The 15615-nt window shown below is 40.6% G+C and overlaps 1 protein-coding gene across 6 annotated transcripts; it reads left to right on the forward strand.

Moving 5' to 3' along the window:
• Nucleotides 1–423: 423 nt before the first annotated feature.
• LOC103974667 (uncharacterized) lies at nucleotides 424–4969 on the forward strand. Of its 6 annotated transcripts, none has more exons than XM_065121304.1 (6): nucleotides 428–566; nucleotides 654–686; nucleotides 1378–1792; nucleotides 1879–3133; nucleotides 3240–3386; nucleotides 4233–4969. In XM_065121304.1, the coding sequence occupies exons 3-6, from the start codon at nucleotides 1736–1738 to the stop codon at nucleotides 4730–4732; spliced, it is 1959 nt and encodes a 652-aa protein (XP_064977376.1). In that variant the 5' UTR covers nucleotides 428–566; nucleotides 654–686; nucleotides 1378–1735; the 3' UTR covers nucleotides 4733–4969. The 6 variants fall into 6 exon arrangements, with proteins under 6 accessions (XP_064977377.1, XP_009387813.2, XP_064977376.1 ...); XM_009389537.3 differs by having other exon boundaries at nucleotides 1388–1792; XM_065121305.1 differs by lacking the exon at nucleotides 654–686 and having other exon boundaries at nucleotides 424–566.
• The last annotated feature ends 10646 nt before the right edge of the window (nucleotides 4970–15615 follow it).

The following is a 15615-nucleotide window of genomic DNA, read 5'->3' on the forward strand; positions in this document are numbered from 1 at the left end:
CATAGGAGATCCAAGCACCAACCTCGTGCATTATCGACACCATTGTTAGTTTGTCATCTATAACGTAATTGGAGGAGTGCGATGCTGACATTCCAAAGGAGATCCAAGCGCCAGCCTTGAATACCATTGATGGCATCGGTGGTCTATCATCCGTAGTCCTGAAGGGGCATGAGGGTGACATTCTAAAGGAAATACGAGTGTCAACCTTGTACATCATAGATGTCACCGCTAGTCTACACTACCTTAGGACAAGAAAGTGGGGTTTATATAAAATTATTTTTTTATTCCTTTCATTCCTAATGTAAAGAAAATTAAGATTAAATATTGAACTTTGAGGATCCCATGCTAATCCATAAAGTATAAGGATCATCCTAAATAAGTACGAGAAGTAATATATAATTATCCCGCTTAGCCTCCTATTTCTACCGGCTTCCACCACGTTTCCCTCCCTCAAGCCTCCTCTCCACTTCTTTCTCGTGTGTTTCTCTCTCTCTCTCGCTGAGCTATTCTGCGCCGTGCACACCGTAGAGGTTCGTCTTGTCCGCAGACAGCGGTGTCTGACACTGGTATTGGAACTAACGAGTTCTTGATTAGTTTCTCCATCGCTTAGGAGTACTCTTTCTGGATGAGTTCTAAGTTTGTGGGTGTTGCAGGAGAAGGCCAAAGGTCGGATTTTTGGGAGTTCGGTAATTGAAAATAAGACCTTTTTCTTAATTTTGCTTTGTTTCTTTCCTACTTCATCACCCTCTCCATCTCTTACGAGTATTCTTCATTGATCTCTGCAAGTTCGTGGGTGTTGCGGAGAAGGTTAAAGTTCGGATTTTTTGCGGAACCTGGGAATAGAAAATTAGTTCTTTGTTTTAGTTTTTCATTGTTTCTATCCTTCTGGTTGGGATTCGTTCTTTCCTCGATATGTTTGTGACACGGTGCTCTCAATTTATGATGTTTGCTTCAGATTTAGGAGTCCAACAAGCGTTTGATGTGTTTCTTCTCTAGAGGAAGATGGAAGGGTTCGAAAGCTTGAACCAGAAAAAAACGGTTGCTTTCGGATCAAGCAACAGTTTCTGGATCAATTAGTACTATTACCTTTCTGGATCAAGCAAAACTCCTACTTTTAGAAACCCATGGACTTCTTCTCTGTTTGCTGGATTCTTTTTTAATCTTTATTCATGAATGAATCCGCTTGTTCTTCGCTTTTTCATCCTTCTGTTCTGAGGAAATAAAGGGAAAATTGAGTGCTGATTGTTCTTCCCTTCTAGTGATTTTGATGGAATAAAAAATTTAAAAAATGTCGTTTTTGTTAGATTTGTTTTCCTATTATATTATATGCCTTATGAATCATTGGGTTTGCTTTGAGATCTAACTTGTTTCTTCCAGCAATCTACAGAACCAACATCAAAGACGGAGTCCAAAGGGAATCCTGCCTCCCAATATCTTGTTCGATCACTCTGGCCGCCCCTGAAGTACCGTCTCCTCTCACCTTGAGAGAGGTGTGGGCTCGGGAGGACGCTGTCTTTCCTCCTCACTCCACTCTCCTCTTTGTTTGGCTTCTTTGTTGTATGGTAAAAGGATACCCGATCGACAACGGCTGACCGCTCAATCTATTGTAAGATACATCTACTAGGCATAGTTCTTTACTCTTTTGCTTACTAGGGTTTGTTAGCTGCACAATATTGTTTGGGAATCTACAAAGGAAGATCTTGTGTTGTTTGTGGATTTATTAACGCCCCAGAAGATGGCAAGGTTCAGTTGCTTCTCTAATCTTCTCATCGGAATGAAGAAGAAATCCGAAGTCAGTGCTGGATTTTTGCTGTCAATCTTTTTTATGATTTATCTTGTTAGGAACTTGGTACTGATTTTTAGAATTGTTACTCGTAGAAATCATCCAAAGCTGTTGATGCCAAAAGGGTGAATAGTACTGGAGATTTGCGAGTTAAACCAGAAGATCTCCTTCATCCTTCTCTCGAGATGGGAATCAAGGAGGCATCTTTCGGGGATTCAGTACCTTTAAAAGCTCAAGGAAAGAGCTCTGTGAGCAATTTGAAGGTTGATGGGAATGGGAACACTAATGAGATCCTGACAAGGACTACAGCAGCAGTTGAGGCAGCTTATGAGGGAGGTGATGAGCATGATGATGTTTTATCTATGAAAAGGGACTTCTCTGACTTTGATCTCCAGGCGTTAGCCATGGAGAAAGGTGAACTTGCATACCCTGGTTTTAATCAAGAATTCAACAACGATGTGATGGAGTACAAGTCAGACAAAGTTGCAGGGATCACTCCCAATATGCTGGACCAAAGCGGGCATGTCAGCGATCCAGGGATGGGGAGGACGACAGCATTTTGGGGATCTCCCTCACTGAAGCGTTCATGCTCCAACATAGAGAGAAAGAGATCTGGTAAATTCCTTACATCGCCTACCAAGTCCTATTCATCCGAAGATCTTCAAAAGCTAGCAGAAAATGGTGGTGGAGAAGCACATGGCATTCTAGGCAGCCCATTATCTGTAATGACCTCCTGCAGTGCTGACAAGGTGATGCTAAAGAAGAGATCTTCAAGCCAGGTGCTTCCCTCAAGGAGTAGGAAGCTCTGGTGGAAGCTTTTCCTGTGGAGTCATAGGAATCTCCACAAGTCTTGGGTCTCAAAACCAGAGAGGACAGTCTCCACTGTTGATGCATCCAAGCAGAAAGGTGGCTATTGCTCAGATACGCTTGAACCAAGCTGTAAGATTGACATAAAAAACAAGAAGCCAATGGAAGAACCTGAGATCAGGAATGATTTGTGGCCTCAAAATCAATGGGTAGCATTTTGTGCAGAATCCTCGTCTCTAGATAGAGTTAATGCTTGGGTCCATAGTCTCGATGATAGCCCTTTCTACCCAATTGATGATGACGAAGTGGTCACTGGAGTTTATGTTAACATGGATTCTACTGAGGTGGGAGAACCTTCAGGCAAGAACCAGACTGGTATGAGCAGGCGCACCATGGAGGAAATCGTGCAGGCCAACAAAATTGTTGAATCTCTCAATTCCTTATCTGCAGTGGCTCACATTTCCTGCATGGGTTTGAAAGTAATACCAGCTATTTCAGCCTTCAATAGCCTCCGAGTGATCAATTTATCAGGCAATTTCATAGGTATAAGATGGTATCTTAATTGCATTCATGAAGAAGGAAGTTAAGCATGTTTGTCTCTAAAACTCTTTCTATATGTCTGCATATGACTTGTTTGCTATTGCTGCAGTTCATATTTCTCCTGGATCATTACCTAAGAGCCTTCATATGCTTGACTTGTCAAGGAACAAGATTGCCACAATTGAAGGTCTCAGAGAATTGACGAAACTAAGGGTGCTTAATCTCAGTTATAACAGAATCTCACGAATTGGTCATGGTAAGGTCTTGACGACCTTGTCCTTTTACATGCTGAAAAGATTCTTATGTTCTTAAACTCTATAATGTTCTTGCCAATTCTGAGTTAACAGTATGCAACTATAAAAATCAAAATCATTGCGGATGATTCACTGCCAAAATAATTTTTGCAAATAGGATTTCTAAGAATTAAAATGGTAAGCTAGCTCTGGGCTCCAAGTGGATTTCTGGTTTGGTGGTCCCTTTAAAGAGCACTTGATTTTGGTTTCAATCCCATCCTCTGGTATGTTAATATGGTCTGTCAGCAACGTCTGTTATACAACCATTTGGTACTATGTGATCTGTATATTCCTTTTAGTGCATCTTTTCAGAATTAAGCATATGATCGAGGTATCTTAAACTAAGTTCATCCTACCAAACTGAATGTTAAAGCTCAAACAAATTAGATTGCCATGTCACTCATCTCTAAGTTTTGTGTTTTTTTCTCTGCTGATAATATAATCTTGGTTTATTTTGCTAAAGGCTTTGCTAGTACAAGAACTACATATATACACATGTAACAGCCTTCCAAATGATAGGTGCGCTGATGTCATGATAGCAACTTAACAAAATTGGCAAATGCAATTGTGGTTCTGTTAGCTATAAAGATCTAGTCGATTGATCATCTTTTGAAGAAGCTACCTGTTTTCGTAGATCATCTGAAAAATCAATTCCGAGAAGATTTCTGAATATTTAGTGGACTATCTGTTAAGCCTTTATCTCATGGTCAATGAATCATATTCATATTTCAGATCTGATTTTATAAAGAACTCCATTTGGACAACATTCTCTTGGATTATCTTTTGATGCAATGTTATTCTTGTTTCAGGACTGTCAAACTGCGTTCTAATTAAAGAACTTTACCTCACGGGCAACAAGATCAGTGATGTCGAGGGGCTACACAGGCTCTTGAAGCTTACTGTGCTTGACCTGAGCTTCAACAAGATATCCACAGCAAAAGCCTTAGGCCAGCTTGTCGCCAATTATGACTCTCTCTTGGCCCTTAACCTACTTGGCAACCCGATACAGACCAACATCGGGGATGACCAGCTCCGCAAGGCAGTCTGTAGCCTCCTCCCACAGCTTGCTTATCTCAACAAGCAACCGACTAAACCCCATAGGGAGGTGGTAACTGGCAACATAGCCAAGGCTGCACTTGGGGACAACGGCTGGCATTCTAGGAGGAGGTCAACAAGGCGTGTGATCCAGAGTATGAGCTCATCGGTCAAGGTAAGGGTTGGAGAGGGAAGTAGCCACAAGGGAAGCAGCCACAAGGATAGACAGAGATCAAAGAGCAGGCATCAACACTCGATTTCAACAAGAAAATAAATTCAGAACCTACAAGACTTGAGTTTGATAATCTGCATGCAACTCAACAAATAAGCTGTCTCTTAATCCAAGCTTTAGCAGAGATGATCTATGCATGGCTAAGGAGGAAGTATTACATTGCATTTAACTATGTTAATTATTGAAAATTAATGGTAAAAATGTTCTATCTAAATAGATATTGCTGCTTGTTAAAGACAGTTGCAATTGTTGGGATCAATGTGAGCATAATTCATGCAATTGTGCTGATAAAATAGGATTTGATTTATAACTGAATCTTGTTTAGTGATGGTGTCATGAGTAGAGTCGGCTCAGTTGGTTCACTATCGAAGGTGCAGGCTCATCTAGTTGCCTCTTCTTAGCTGACGTGGGAGACTTGGTGAGATGAGACCGCGTAGGCTACTTGGTCAAAAGCTGTTATGTTGGTGAGGACTCGATTCAAAATGGCTCGGTAGGTGGATTAGGGTCTTCTTGGTTGCAAGGTTTCCCCCCAGGGGCTAGGTCGTTCGGGCAGTCGACGATCTTACATGACAGGCCGACGCTGGGGTTGCTCGACGTGGCTCCTCTTGCTTAAGTTAGTAAAGGGGGAGAAGACAGTAGTAAAAGCTGTAAGACTGAATTAGTGTGTAGAGTACCCCACTCAGCATAAGTTGATAAGTTCCTTTTTATACATGATCCTTAGGCCTTCTTACTGGCTAGCTGGACTTCTTACTGGCTAGCTTGAGATAAGATCGGGCTAATCACCTGATCATTCTGGTATCTAATCTTGATAAGGGCGGTTAATGCTAGTCATTGATGCAGGGCACATCGAGATGCTAGTCATTGATGCAGGGCACATCGAGACGCACTACGATGCCATTTGGGGGTTGGTGACTTGGAGCCCTTTTTAGGTGTTTGCCTTTGTGGTAGATGAACTGGCATGAGGCAAAATTATCCCTATCATTTGCCCCCTTGGAAGGGCGTCCTTTGAGGCCTTTCTTTGGAGGGCACACTTGCATGCCTTTTTGTTGGGTACATGTTATGATGGAAGTATGTTGGCTGGGGTGTCAGGAGCACATCAATTCGGCTGAGGTACGGTCCTGGGGTCTTCGGCCTAGGTGCATCTCTCGGGTCTTTTTGCCGAGGTGCATGACTAGGGAGTGCATAGGCTCAGCCTAGGTGTAGCCCTCAGGGTTTCTCATTGAGGTGCACGGCTAGGGAGTGCATATGCTCGATTTAAGTGCAGCCATCGGGGCTTCTCGCTAAGGTGCATGGCTAGGGAGCGCGTAGGCTCACCTAGGTGCAGCCCTCGAGACTTCACACCAAGGTGAATGGCTTGGGAGCAAGTCCTTTTTAACTCTTACTCATCCGAGATGCCACCCTCGGGTCTTCATGCCAAGGTGCATGACTAGGGATCACATAGGCTCGGCCTAAATGCAGCCCTCGAGGCTTTTCACCAAGGTGCATAGCTAGGGAGCACGTCGGCCTAAGTGTAACTCTTGGGGCTTCACGCCGAGGTACATGGCTCGAGAGCGAGTCCTTTTTAACTCTTATTCATTCGAGGTGCCACCCTCGAGTTTTTATGCCAAGATGCATGGTTAGGGAGTATGTAGGCTCAGCCTCTCGGGGCTTCATGCCGAGGTGCATGGCTAGGGGCCACATAGGCTCAACTTAGATGCAGCCCTCAGGGAGCTGAACTTGGCTACACCGAGGCAAAAGACTAGGCTCGTTTGGGGTCAAACTCAACTGCATTGAAACGGTGGTCCAGACCCATCTGGAGGTTCGGCTCAACTGCATTAAGGTGGGAGACTAGATCCGCCTGGGTTTGGATTTGTTCGCGTTGAAGGTGGTTTTTGCCGTTGTGAGGCATTCCGCTTAGGATATGATGTGCCACCTTATCCTGACCACTTACGCCCCTTTTGGTGGAATCCTCTTCTATGGGCTTGATCCGCTTAGGAATCCAAGCGCTCCTTTGTAACTTCTGGTGCTTCTATAGTTATGTCGGGGCAGGCGATATGATCTTTGCCATTATTGCTCGTGTGGTCCCTAGGCATACCATTACGTCATATCAATGCCTATTGGGCGGGGAGTTGCCTTTATATGGTACTCTCCTGCTCTTCTTCCTCCATTGTTGCTTTTGTCATTGACCATCGAACACTTTAGTGCAGACTAAGATGTCTTCCTCTTCCAACAAAACTCTATCTTCTCCTTTGGGGTCATCCTCTTCTGGTGACAACCTTCCGATTGCCTTCCGTCTTCTTTCTCGGCATCGACAAGGTACTGAAAGGTTGACCACCTCCTCCCAGAAGGTAGTTCAGGTGAGCTCTTTGTCCATGGGGAGCAAACCTTTTGAGATTCCCACGGTCCCACGAGACCTAGTGCAAATGAAGGAGGCCCATGACTACAGTTTCATGGTGACTTGCAATAGTTAGAGGCACTATGCAATTGCTTTTGTGTTCTATCAAAGTTTATTGTATCCGCCCCTGGGGATGAGGTTCGCCCTTTCCACCAACTATTTGGGGGGTTTCGCCTCTCCATTGACGTTGTGGAGGCAGGGTTACACCTTCATGTTCCTTTGGTGGTGGCATCCTATCTAGGATATTGGTGGATTTCGCCTTCTAAATGGTGCCAAATTCTTAGCGTTTCCTAAGGGTCTTCCTCAAGGCATGTGATGATGTGGGGGTGGCACCGTCTCATAACCTCTTCTACTCATGCTTCCGACTGAGTTAGGGGCCGAGCAATTACTACCTATCCCCCCATGCAAGGTTTAAGATAAGTGGAGCAGCCTCCTATAGCAAGGGGTGGAGGAGTCACTTCATTGTCAGTGGAAGCCAAGACTAGGGCTTCCCGGTGGTTTGGGTAGCACACACCGTAGACAACACATTACCCCCTCTATCCTCGGGTGAAGCCAAGGCCCTAGAGAAGATACGAGGGTTCTTCTCATCTAGGGCCGCGAAGCATGAGGAGAAAGTTCGTTCGGCGGAGGCCACTCCTCCTCCGGCCCCATCTGATATGGACATTTTTTTCTTTCAACTCTTTCACTTATTTCTGACCCTTTCTCCGTGGTCCTTTGGCAAGTGTAAATCTTTGATAACTAAAGAGGTGGTGCCCTTCTGCTCCCCTCTCCAGGCCTAGCAAGGGCCTACCGACGGGCGAATGACCATCGTGGGCTCGAGGCTTCTTCTATGGCCCTCCTATCGGGGCCTCTGAAAGCTTTGAAGTCGGCACTAGCCTGTTTGAGGGGGACCCACAACCCCTTTCAACGATTCTAACTTCTTCAGGGTCCTCGGGTGAGCACGATGCTATAGGCCTATTCCCCCAAAAGAGGCATCGGGGGTCCCCTACTAAGCCCTCGGAGCCACTGCTTGTGGAGGAGTTGCTGCCTGCAATGGTAAAGGTGGCTCCGTCTCTTGGGCCGAGATTGCCCGTGGGGGCGGGGACCTCCATGTTGAATCTTAGATTTTGATGATGAAATTAATTGATGAGTTTAGGATCTAATCTGCATTTTGAGTGATGTAGGACTAACTTCGATCGGAAAAGACAAATCGATTAAAGTAGGAATAATCAGATGCTAGGCTAGAGTGAACATATTAGAAGATTAGACGTCGGTCGAAGGATCAGTTGACGTGTCAGCGGAAGGACTTTGTACTAAGAGTTCGGGCATTGGGCCGAAGGATCGAACATTGCGCAAAGGAGATTGGAATTTACGGGAGGTCAACATGTCGATTAAGCAATACGCCAAAGGGGAGGACGATGCGCCGAAAGATCGGATGAAGCGTCGGATGAACTAAGGACATGCCGGATAATATAAAATTCTAGTCTTATAATTGGTTGTCTTAATTGGTTGTAGTTAGGTCATAATTGAGTTAGTTTTTGGTGTAACCATGCTAACTTAATTAAAGGCCCATTGGGCCTGAGTTGGGACTTTTTTGGGCCAAGTAAAAAGCCCATTCGATGACCCAAAGTTAGGTGAAACCACCTATGAGCTGAAAAATTCAAGAGCACACTTTTTCAAGCTGTCAGGTGGTGGTACCACCCAAACACAATCTCTTAGACTCTATTAAGCAGTACTACCACTAGGCTGGTAGGTGGTACTACCTAGTGTCAGTGGTACTGCCCAGTACAGGCGGTGGTACTGCTAGGACGCAGGAAACTCGAGATGAGATCTTTTTTGGCTCCATTTTTGAAGCCATTTGGGGTCTATAAATATCCCAGCTATTTTTGCTTGGAAGTGCATGAAATTGAGTAGAAAAGGGAGAAAATATACTTAAGAAAAAAAGTATTGTAATCTCTCTAAAATTAGTGAGTCACTTTTTCCTAGAGTTAGAAGGTTTCTAAGGAGGAGAGAGGTCTAAAATAGAGAGTATAAAGTTTCTCTCTTGAGTCTATGAAAAGGAGACAAAGTTATAAGAGTAGTTGATCTTCACCCGTTGGAAAGAAAATCATTAGTAGAAGCCGGTGGCCTCGAGTGAAGAGGAATCGAGAGTAGATGTAGGTCACGACAACCGAACCATTATAAATTCGATATGCTCTTTTCCTTTGCTGCTTACTTAGCTACTCACTTCACTTTACATTTACTCTAAGTCAAGCGTAAACACTTTCCGATACAGGCCTTATAAAAATAGTTTTTCTACATTAAACGAGTTTTCAAATCGACATAATTTTTACATAAGTACTAATTCATCCTCCCCCCCTAGTGCCGATTTCAGTCCTAACAGTTGGTATCAGAGCAAATGTTTTTCTCGTTTGGTTTAACACCTAAGAGAAATGACTTTTATCGGCAATTAGGAGGGTCTTTCTATTACTCATCCTCCTATGTTCAATGGGATGGACTACACTTATTAAAAAACTTGAATAAGAGTTTTCTTGCTTTCTATGGCTTTAAATTTATGGAATATTATCGAAAGTGGTTTTCAAAAGTCTTCTAATCTAAAGAACGAATGAAATGATTTGGAGAAGAAAACTTTTTCTTTGAATGCTAAAGCGATAAATGCTTTATTTTGTGCTCTAGATAAAAATGAAGTTAATCAGGTTTCTATATATGAAACTATATATGATATTTGACATATACTCGAAATCATACATGAAGGCACAAGTAGAGTTAAAGAGTCTAAAGTTAATCTTTTGATGCATAGTTTTGAATTATTTCGAATGAAGCTAAGTGAAACTATTCTTGACATGTATACTCCTTTTACGGATGTCGTCAATAGTTTGAAAGCTCTTGATAAATATTTTTCTAATCTTGAACTTGTAAATAAGATTCTAAGATCCCATCCAAAAAGTTGGGATCCAAAAGTAACGGCAATACAAGAAGCAAAGAACTTAAATAATTTTTCACTTGAAGAACTTATTGAGTCTTTGATGACCTATGAAACAACATATATTGCACATGATGAACTTGAGAACAACCTTCCAAAGAATAAGAATGATATGATACTTAGAACAAATGAAGACCACTTGAGCGAAAGCTCAAGTGATGATGACTTTAAACTCCTCACAAGTAAATTTAAAAGGTTCATAAAACAAGAATCAAAAAAATAAAAATGAACTTAAAAATAAGAAGTTGCCAAAGAAAAAGAAAGTATTCGAGGCGGCTTAGGATGAATCAAGTACATATAAAGACTAGGAGCAAATCAACAAAGATAAGGCGGCGAACTACGCCTTGATGACTTTTGACGATAAGGTATACAACTCAACTGAAATGTCTTTACCTTACGATGAATTACTAAATGCTTTCCATAATTTATTTGATGAATGTAAGCTAGTTGGTAAAAAATATAAGTTATTAAAAAAGGATCATGCTTCTCTTACTAGTGAATTTGAAAAATTTAAAATGAGCATGATAATTGTATGTTAACTCCATGCAAATGTAAAGAATTAGATTCATGCAAAAAGAAAATTTTGTTATTATAATAAATATTAGATAAATTTAAAATTGGTAGCAAATCTTTAAATATGATTCTTATCGATAAGAGTAGTAGCAAAGAAGGAATTGACTTTGTGAGTAGCAACACTTAACAAAAACCAACCATATTTGTTAAATGACCCTCATTAAATGTTTCCTTTGAAAATAAATGTAATGTTTGTGGTAGACATGGTTATTTTGTATATAAATATTTATTTAAAAATATAACTTTCATAAATTAGTTTGGGTTCCTAAAAGAACTATAAATAACCTTATGTCAAAAAATAAGATAGGTAGATCCCACCATGAGGAACCCAAAGTCAAATGGGTACCTAAAGGAAACCCTCCTTTCTTGTAGACATCTCTACAATCAAAAGCTATGAGCAAAAATAAAATTTTGATAGTGGATGCTCAAGGCTTAATCAGCGATCCAACAAACTTTACAAAGCTCACTAGTCGAAACAAAATGATTTTGATTGAAAATGTTTTACGTTTAATGAAATCATACTTGATGATTTAATGATTTAATTATGCATGATGATTTGAAGTCTTGATATTTTTGTGATGAATCTTGTTTTTCAATTTTAAACATGATGCATAGTTTTGACATAAAAAAAAAACTTGGGCATACTTGTATGAAATCAATCACATGAATTGAAACAACTAAAAAGAGGAAAGCATTTTTCTTAAAAATTTCTTAATCTCTATCTTATCGAGTTTTTCAATAAGAGATTGATGAATTTATGTTATTTTATGAATCTCTTGAACTATGAAAGTGATTTTGATGATTTAAATTTCAATGACTTTTTTCTAAATCTTTCACTTGATACTTGAGATTTATTCTAAATGAATCAAGATCTTTTATCTCCTATATTTCCTTTTCACTATTTACGAAAGGAGAAGTATTTAAATGAATCATGATTTTTCTTTTTAATTCTAAGAATTATAACTTGAAATTCTTAATATATAAATCATGATCTTGACAACTTGATATTTCTTATATATGAATCAAGCTCTTTTATTTTCCTATGTTCCTTTTTGCTATTTACTAAAGAGAATATCTTTTTTGGAATTCATGACTTAAGATTTCCTTTACTATTTGGTCTCTTAAGATTTTTTTTTTATTTTTTTAAAAGGAGATCAAAATGAATCATGTCTTTTGGTATTCACATTATCTTGATATTATAATTTTCTTGACATGATTTTCATTATATACAATTCTTTTATATTTATGGTTGCATACCCTTATGTGATGCTTAGAGAATTGATGTAAAGGGAAATGAATTACACCATTGTATTATTCCCCTCTTCTTCTTTCTTATAATGATAAAGGGGAGAAAGAAAATTGCTAGCATCTCAAGAAAACCAAAAGTACTAGTTTGAATGTTAAATTTAGGTAAATTGTTAAATCTCCCAAATGCATAAATTCTTCTTATATATTTTTCGAATGATATTGATTTCTCGATTTTTATGACTTGAGTTTTCTTTTTGAATCAAGATCATTTCCTATTATTCATTCTATTTACAAAAGATGAGATTTGTCAAAAATGATATTTATCTTTGTCATTTTTGATCTTTCATTTTTGATATTTGAATATTGATATAAATTTATCTTTGTTATTTATCTTTGTCATAATTTGAAAACTGATGTAAAGGGAAAAGAATTACAACATTATATTCTTCCCTTCTTTTTTACAATAACAAAGGGGGAAAAAGTATTGCTAGCTTGCACATCTGAAAGAGAAGAAAACTTGTTAGCTTGCACATTTTAAGGAGAAAAACTTGCTAGCTTACATAAATGTAAAGAAAAGAAAACTTGTTAGCTTGCTCATCTTAAAAGAGAAGCAAAGTTTGCTAGCTTGAACATTTTAAGAAGACGCAAAAACATGCTATTTTGCACATCTCAAAAGATGCAAATATTTTGTTAACTTTCATATCTAAAAAACTTGATAGCTTGCAGGATAATATATGCAATGATGCTTCAAAAACTTGAAATTATGTTTATAATATAATAATTTAAAATTATATTTCAAAAACTTGCTAGTTGCACTTCTCCTTTTTATTGATGACAAAGGGGGAGAAGGTACGATGATGATCACACATGATATAATGAAATTTTATTATGTATGATGGTTTGGATGTAATACTTTAACTTATGATGTAAGTAATGATATGATGTATTGCATATAATTCATGATTAAAATTATGACATGTTGATAGGGGGAGTTTAGTTTAAACTCCATCATCAATTAGTTGTCATCATAAAAAAGGGAGAGATTATTGAATCTCGGATTTTGATGATGAAATCAATTAATGAGTTTACGATCTAATTTGTATTTTGAGTAACACATAATTAACTTAGATCAGAAAAAGTAAATCGATTAAAGTAGGAAGAATCAGACGTGAGGCTAGAGTGAACAAGTTAGAAGATTGGATGTTATCCGAAGGATTGTTCGACGTGCCGGTAGAAGGACTTCGTGCCATGATTCGGGCATTGGGTCAAAGGATCGGATATTGCACCAAGGAGATCAAAAGTTGTGGGAGGTCAATATGCCGATTGGACAATATGCCAAAGGAGAGGATGATGTGCCGAAGGATCGGACGAAATATTCAATAAACTAATGACATGCCTGATAACATAGAATTCTAGTCTTATAATTGATTATGTCTTAATTAGTCGTAGTTAGGTCATAATTGAGTTATTTTTTAGTGTAACTATACTAATTCAATTAGGAGTCCATTGGGCCTAAGTTGGGGCTGTTTTGGGCCAAGTGGAAGGTCCATTCGGTGAACCAAAGTTAGGTGGAACCATCTATGAGTTGAAAAAGCCAAGAGCACACTTTTCCAAGCTGTTAGGCAGTGGTATCGCTAGACTGGGTGGTGGTACCACCCAAACATAGTCTCCTAGACTGTGTCAAGCAGTGGTACTGTTCAGTGTCAGTGCTACAGGCGATGGTACCACCCAACACAGGCGGTGGTATTGCAAAGACCTGAAAAACTCAGGATGAGACCTTTTTTGGCTCCATTTTTGAAGTCATTTGGGGTCTATAAATACCTCAGTTATTTCTGCTTGGAAGTGCATGAAATTGAGTAAAAAATAAGGAAAATATACTTGAGAAAAAAAGTGTTGTAATCTCTCTAAAGTTAGTGAGTCTCTTCTTCCTAGAGTTAAAACGTTTCTAATAGAAGAGAGAGGTCTAAAAGAGAGAGGTGCAAAGGTTCTCTCTTGAGCCTATGAAAAAGAGAGAGTTGTAAGGGTAGTTGATCTTCACCCGTTGGAAAGAAGATCGGTAGTGGAAGCTAGTGGTCTCGATTGAAGAGGAATCGGGAGTAGATGTAGGTCACGATGACCGAACCATTATAAATATGATGTTCTCTTTTCCTTTGCTGCTTACTTTTATTATTTACTTAGATGGTCACTTCACTTTACATTTACTCTAAGTCAAGCTTAAACATTTTATGATACAGGTTTTATCAAAATGGTTTTTCTATATTGAACGAGTTTTTAAATTAATGTAATTTTTATGTAAGCACTAATTCACCCCCTCCCCCCTCTTAGTGTCGATTTTGGTCCTAACACTCCCAAGAGCCGCCCCTTGTCTTTCCAATGGGCCCCCAGCTTGGGGTCCCGATCCTGCTATTGTCACTTCTTTGAAGCCACTACCTAGGTCGACCCTAGAGCCATTTGAAGAGGTTGCCTCCGGGTAGTTAGCATCAGCACTTCGGCCCCACACTACTCCATTACTTGGGGCAGCGGCTCCACCTATGGAGTCATCCATTGAGGAGGGCCCTAACCCGCTACTTCCCCTAATAGGGTAGGGTCCACATGTAACTTCTTCGGACCCATCCTTGGGTCCACCGGTGGTGACACCATTGTGTGAGGGGGCGGCTGAGGAGCCCTTTGCTAGTTATAGTTGTCCTACAAGCCAATCATATACCCACTAATCTAAGAGACTTGGGTAATTGGATGGAGATCAAGTATCTAAAAGGGTAAGATCCATTAGGGTTAACTAGGGGCCTCTATAAATAGGAGAGAACTAAAGGCCCATAGGTTTGGGGCTTCTTGGTTGTCACATCCTATTTTCCTCTCCCCTTCTACTCCTTAGATAGCATACATGGAGATTTGACAAGCATCGTTGCAACCCTACTGCATGGATCATCACTAGAGAGGAGGATGCTTAATCTCTTTCATCCTCTCTAACAGATCTATAGGGATTTAAGGATATACGATCTCCCTAGGTAACACAACTATCTCACATATGATTTTCTATATCGTAGGTTTTGCGTACCAATCTTCAAACAATGGTAAACACCTTTTGGAAAATTCAAGATTTTTATTTTATATTCTTCCACTGCGCATGTGATGTCGCCCTTAGATTTTCCTATAGTGGTATCAGAACCAGCTTATCCATGTGAAAGATTGGTTATGAATTGCATGTCTTGTGTTTTAGAAAAGTTTTTGATGTCAAAATCATTGACGCAAAAGTGAGAAAGGGCAATAACTATTCCTGCCCTTGCTGCCCTCGAAGATGGTAGCCTTATTGCCATTTGTGTGTAGGCAGGTCGCTTATATGCAATAATTGTTGTTGCGCACAGTTGCAATCGCAAGCGACCGACCGCCCACAGGTAGAGTCGCCAATGCGTAGGCACTACGCCTACAACACAAGCAGTAGTACACGCGGTGGGCGCTGCTTGTGGACATAGTGCCCATAGTTGTGCTTGCTCATAGGCTAGTGGCTTATAGGGGCGGAAGCTACCTATGCCACGGCCTACAACGGTGCCCGTAGGGGTAATCGCCTGCATGGGCCCCACCTGCAGGAGCTGCACCCACGGGCAGAACTACCCGCAGGGGTGACAGTGATTGTAGGGGCGCCCGACCGTAGGGGTAGTGCCACCCGCAAGCAGAGGCGGCGCCCTCGCCCCCCTATAGTGGCTGCCGCCGATGGGGTGGCGATGGCCAAACATAGCAGGGAGAAGAGGAAGGGATTAGGGTTTTGGACAA

The sequence above is a fragment of the Musa acuminata genome, chromosome BXJ2-8, assembly GCF_036884655.1.
Source record: "Musa acuminata AAA Group cultivar baxijiao chromosome BXJ2-8, Cavendish_Baxijiao_AAA, whole genome shotgun sequence".
NCBI classification, from domain to species: Eukaryota; Viridiplantae; Streptophyta; class Magnoliopsida; order Zingiberales; family Musaceae; genus Musa; species Musa acuminata.

Excerpts from the sequence above, each read along its gene's own strand:
- LOC103974667 (XM_065121305.1), top strand. The coding sequence starts at position 1,736 with ATGGCAAGGTTCAGTTGCTTCTCTAATCTTCTCATCGGAATGAAGAAG. Across the intron at positions 3,134-3,239 it reads TTTATCAGGCAATTTCATAG|TTCATATTTCTCCTGGATCA; the intron begins GTATAAGATGGT and ends CTATTGCTGCAG. Across the intron at positions 3,387-4,232 it reads AATCTCACGAATTGGTCATG|GACTGTCAAACTGCGTTCTA; the intron begins GTAAGGTCTTGA and ends TTCTTGTTTCAG.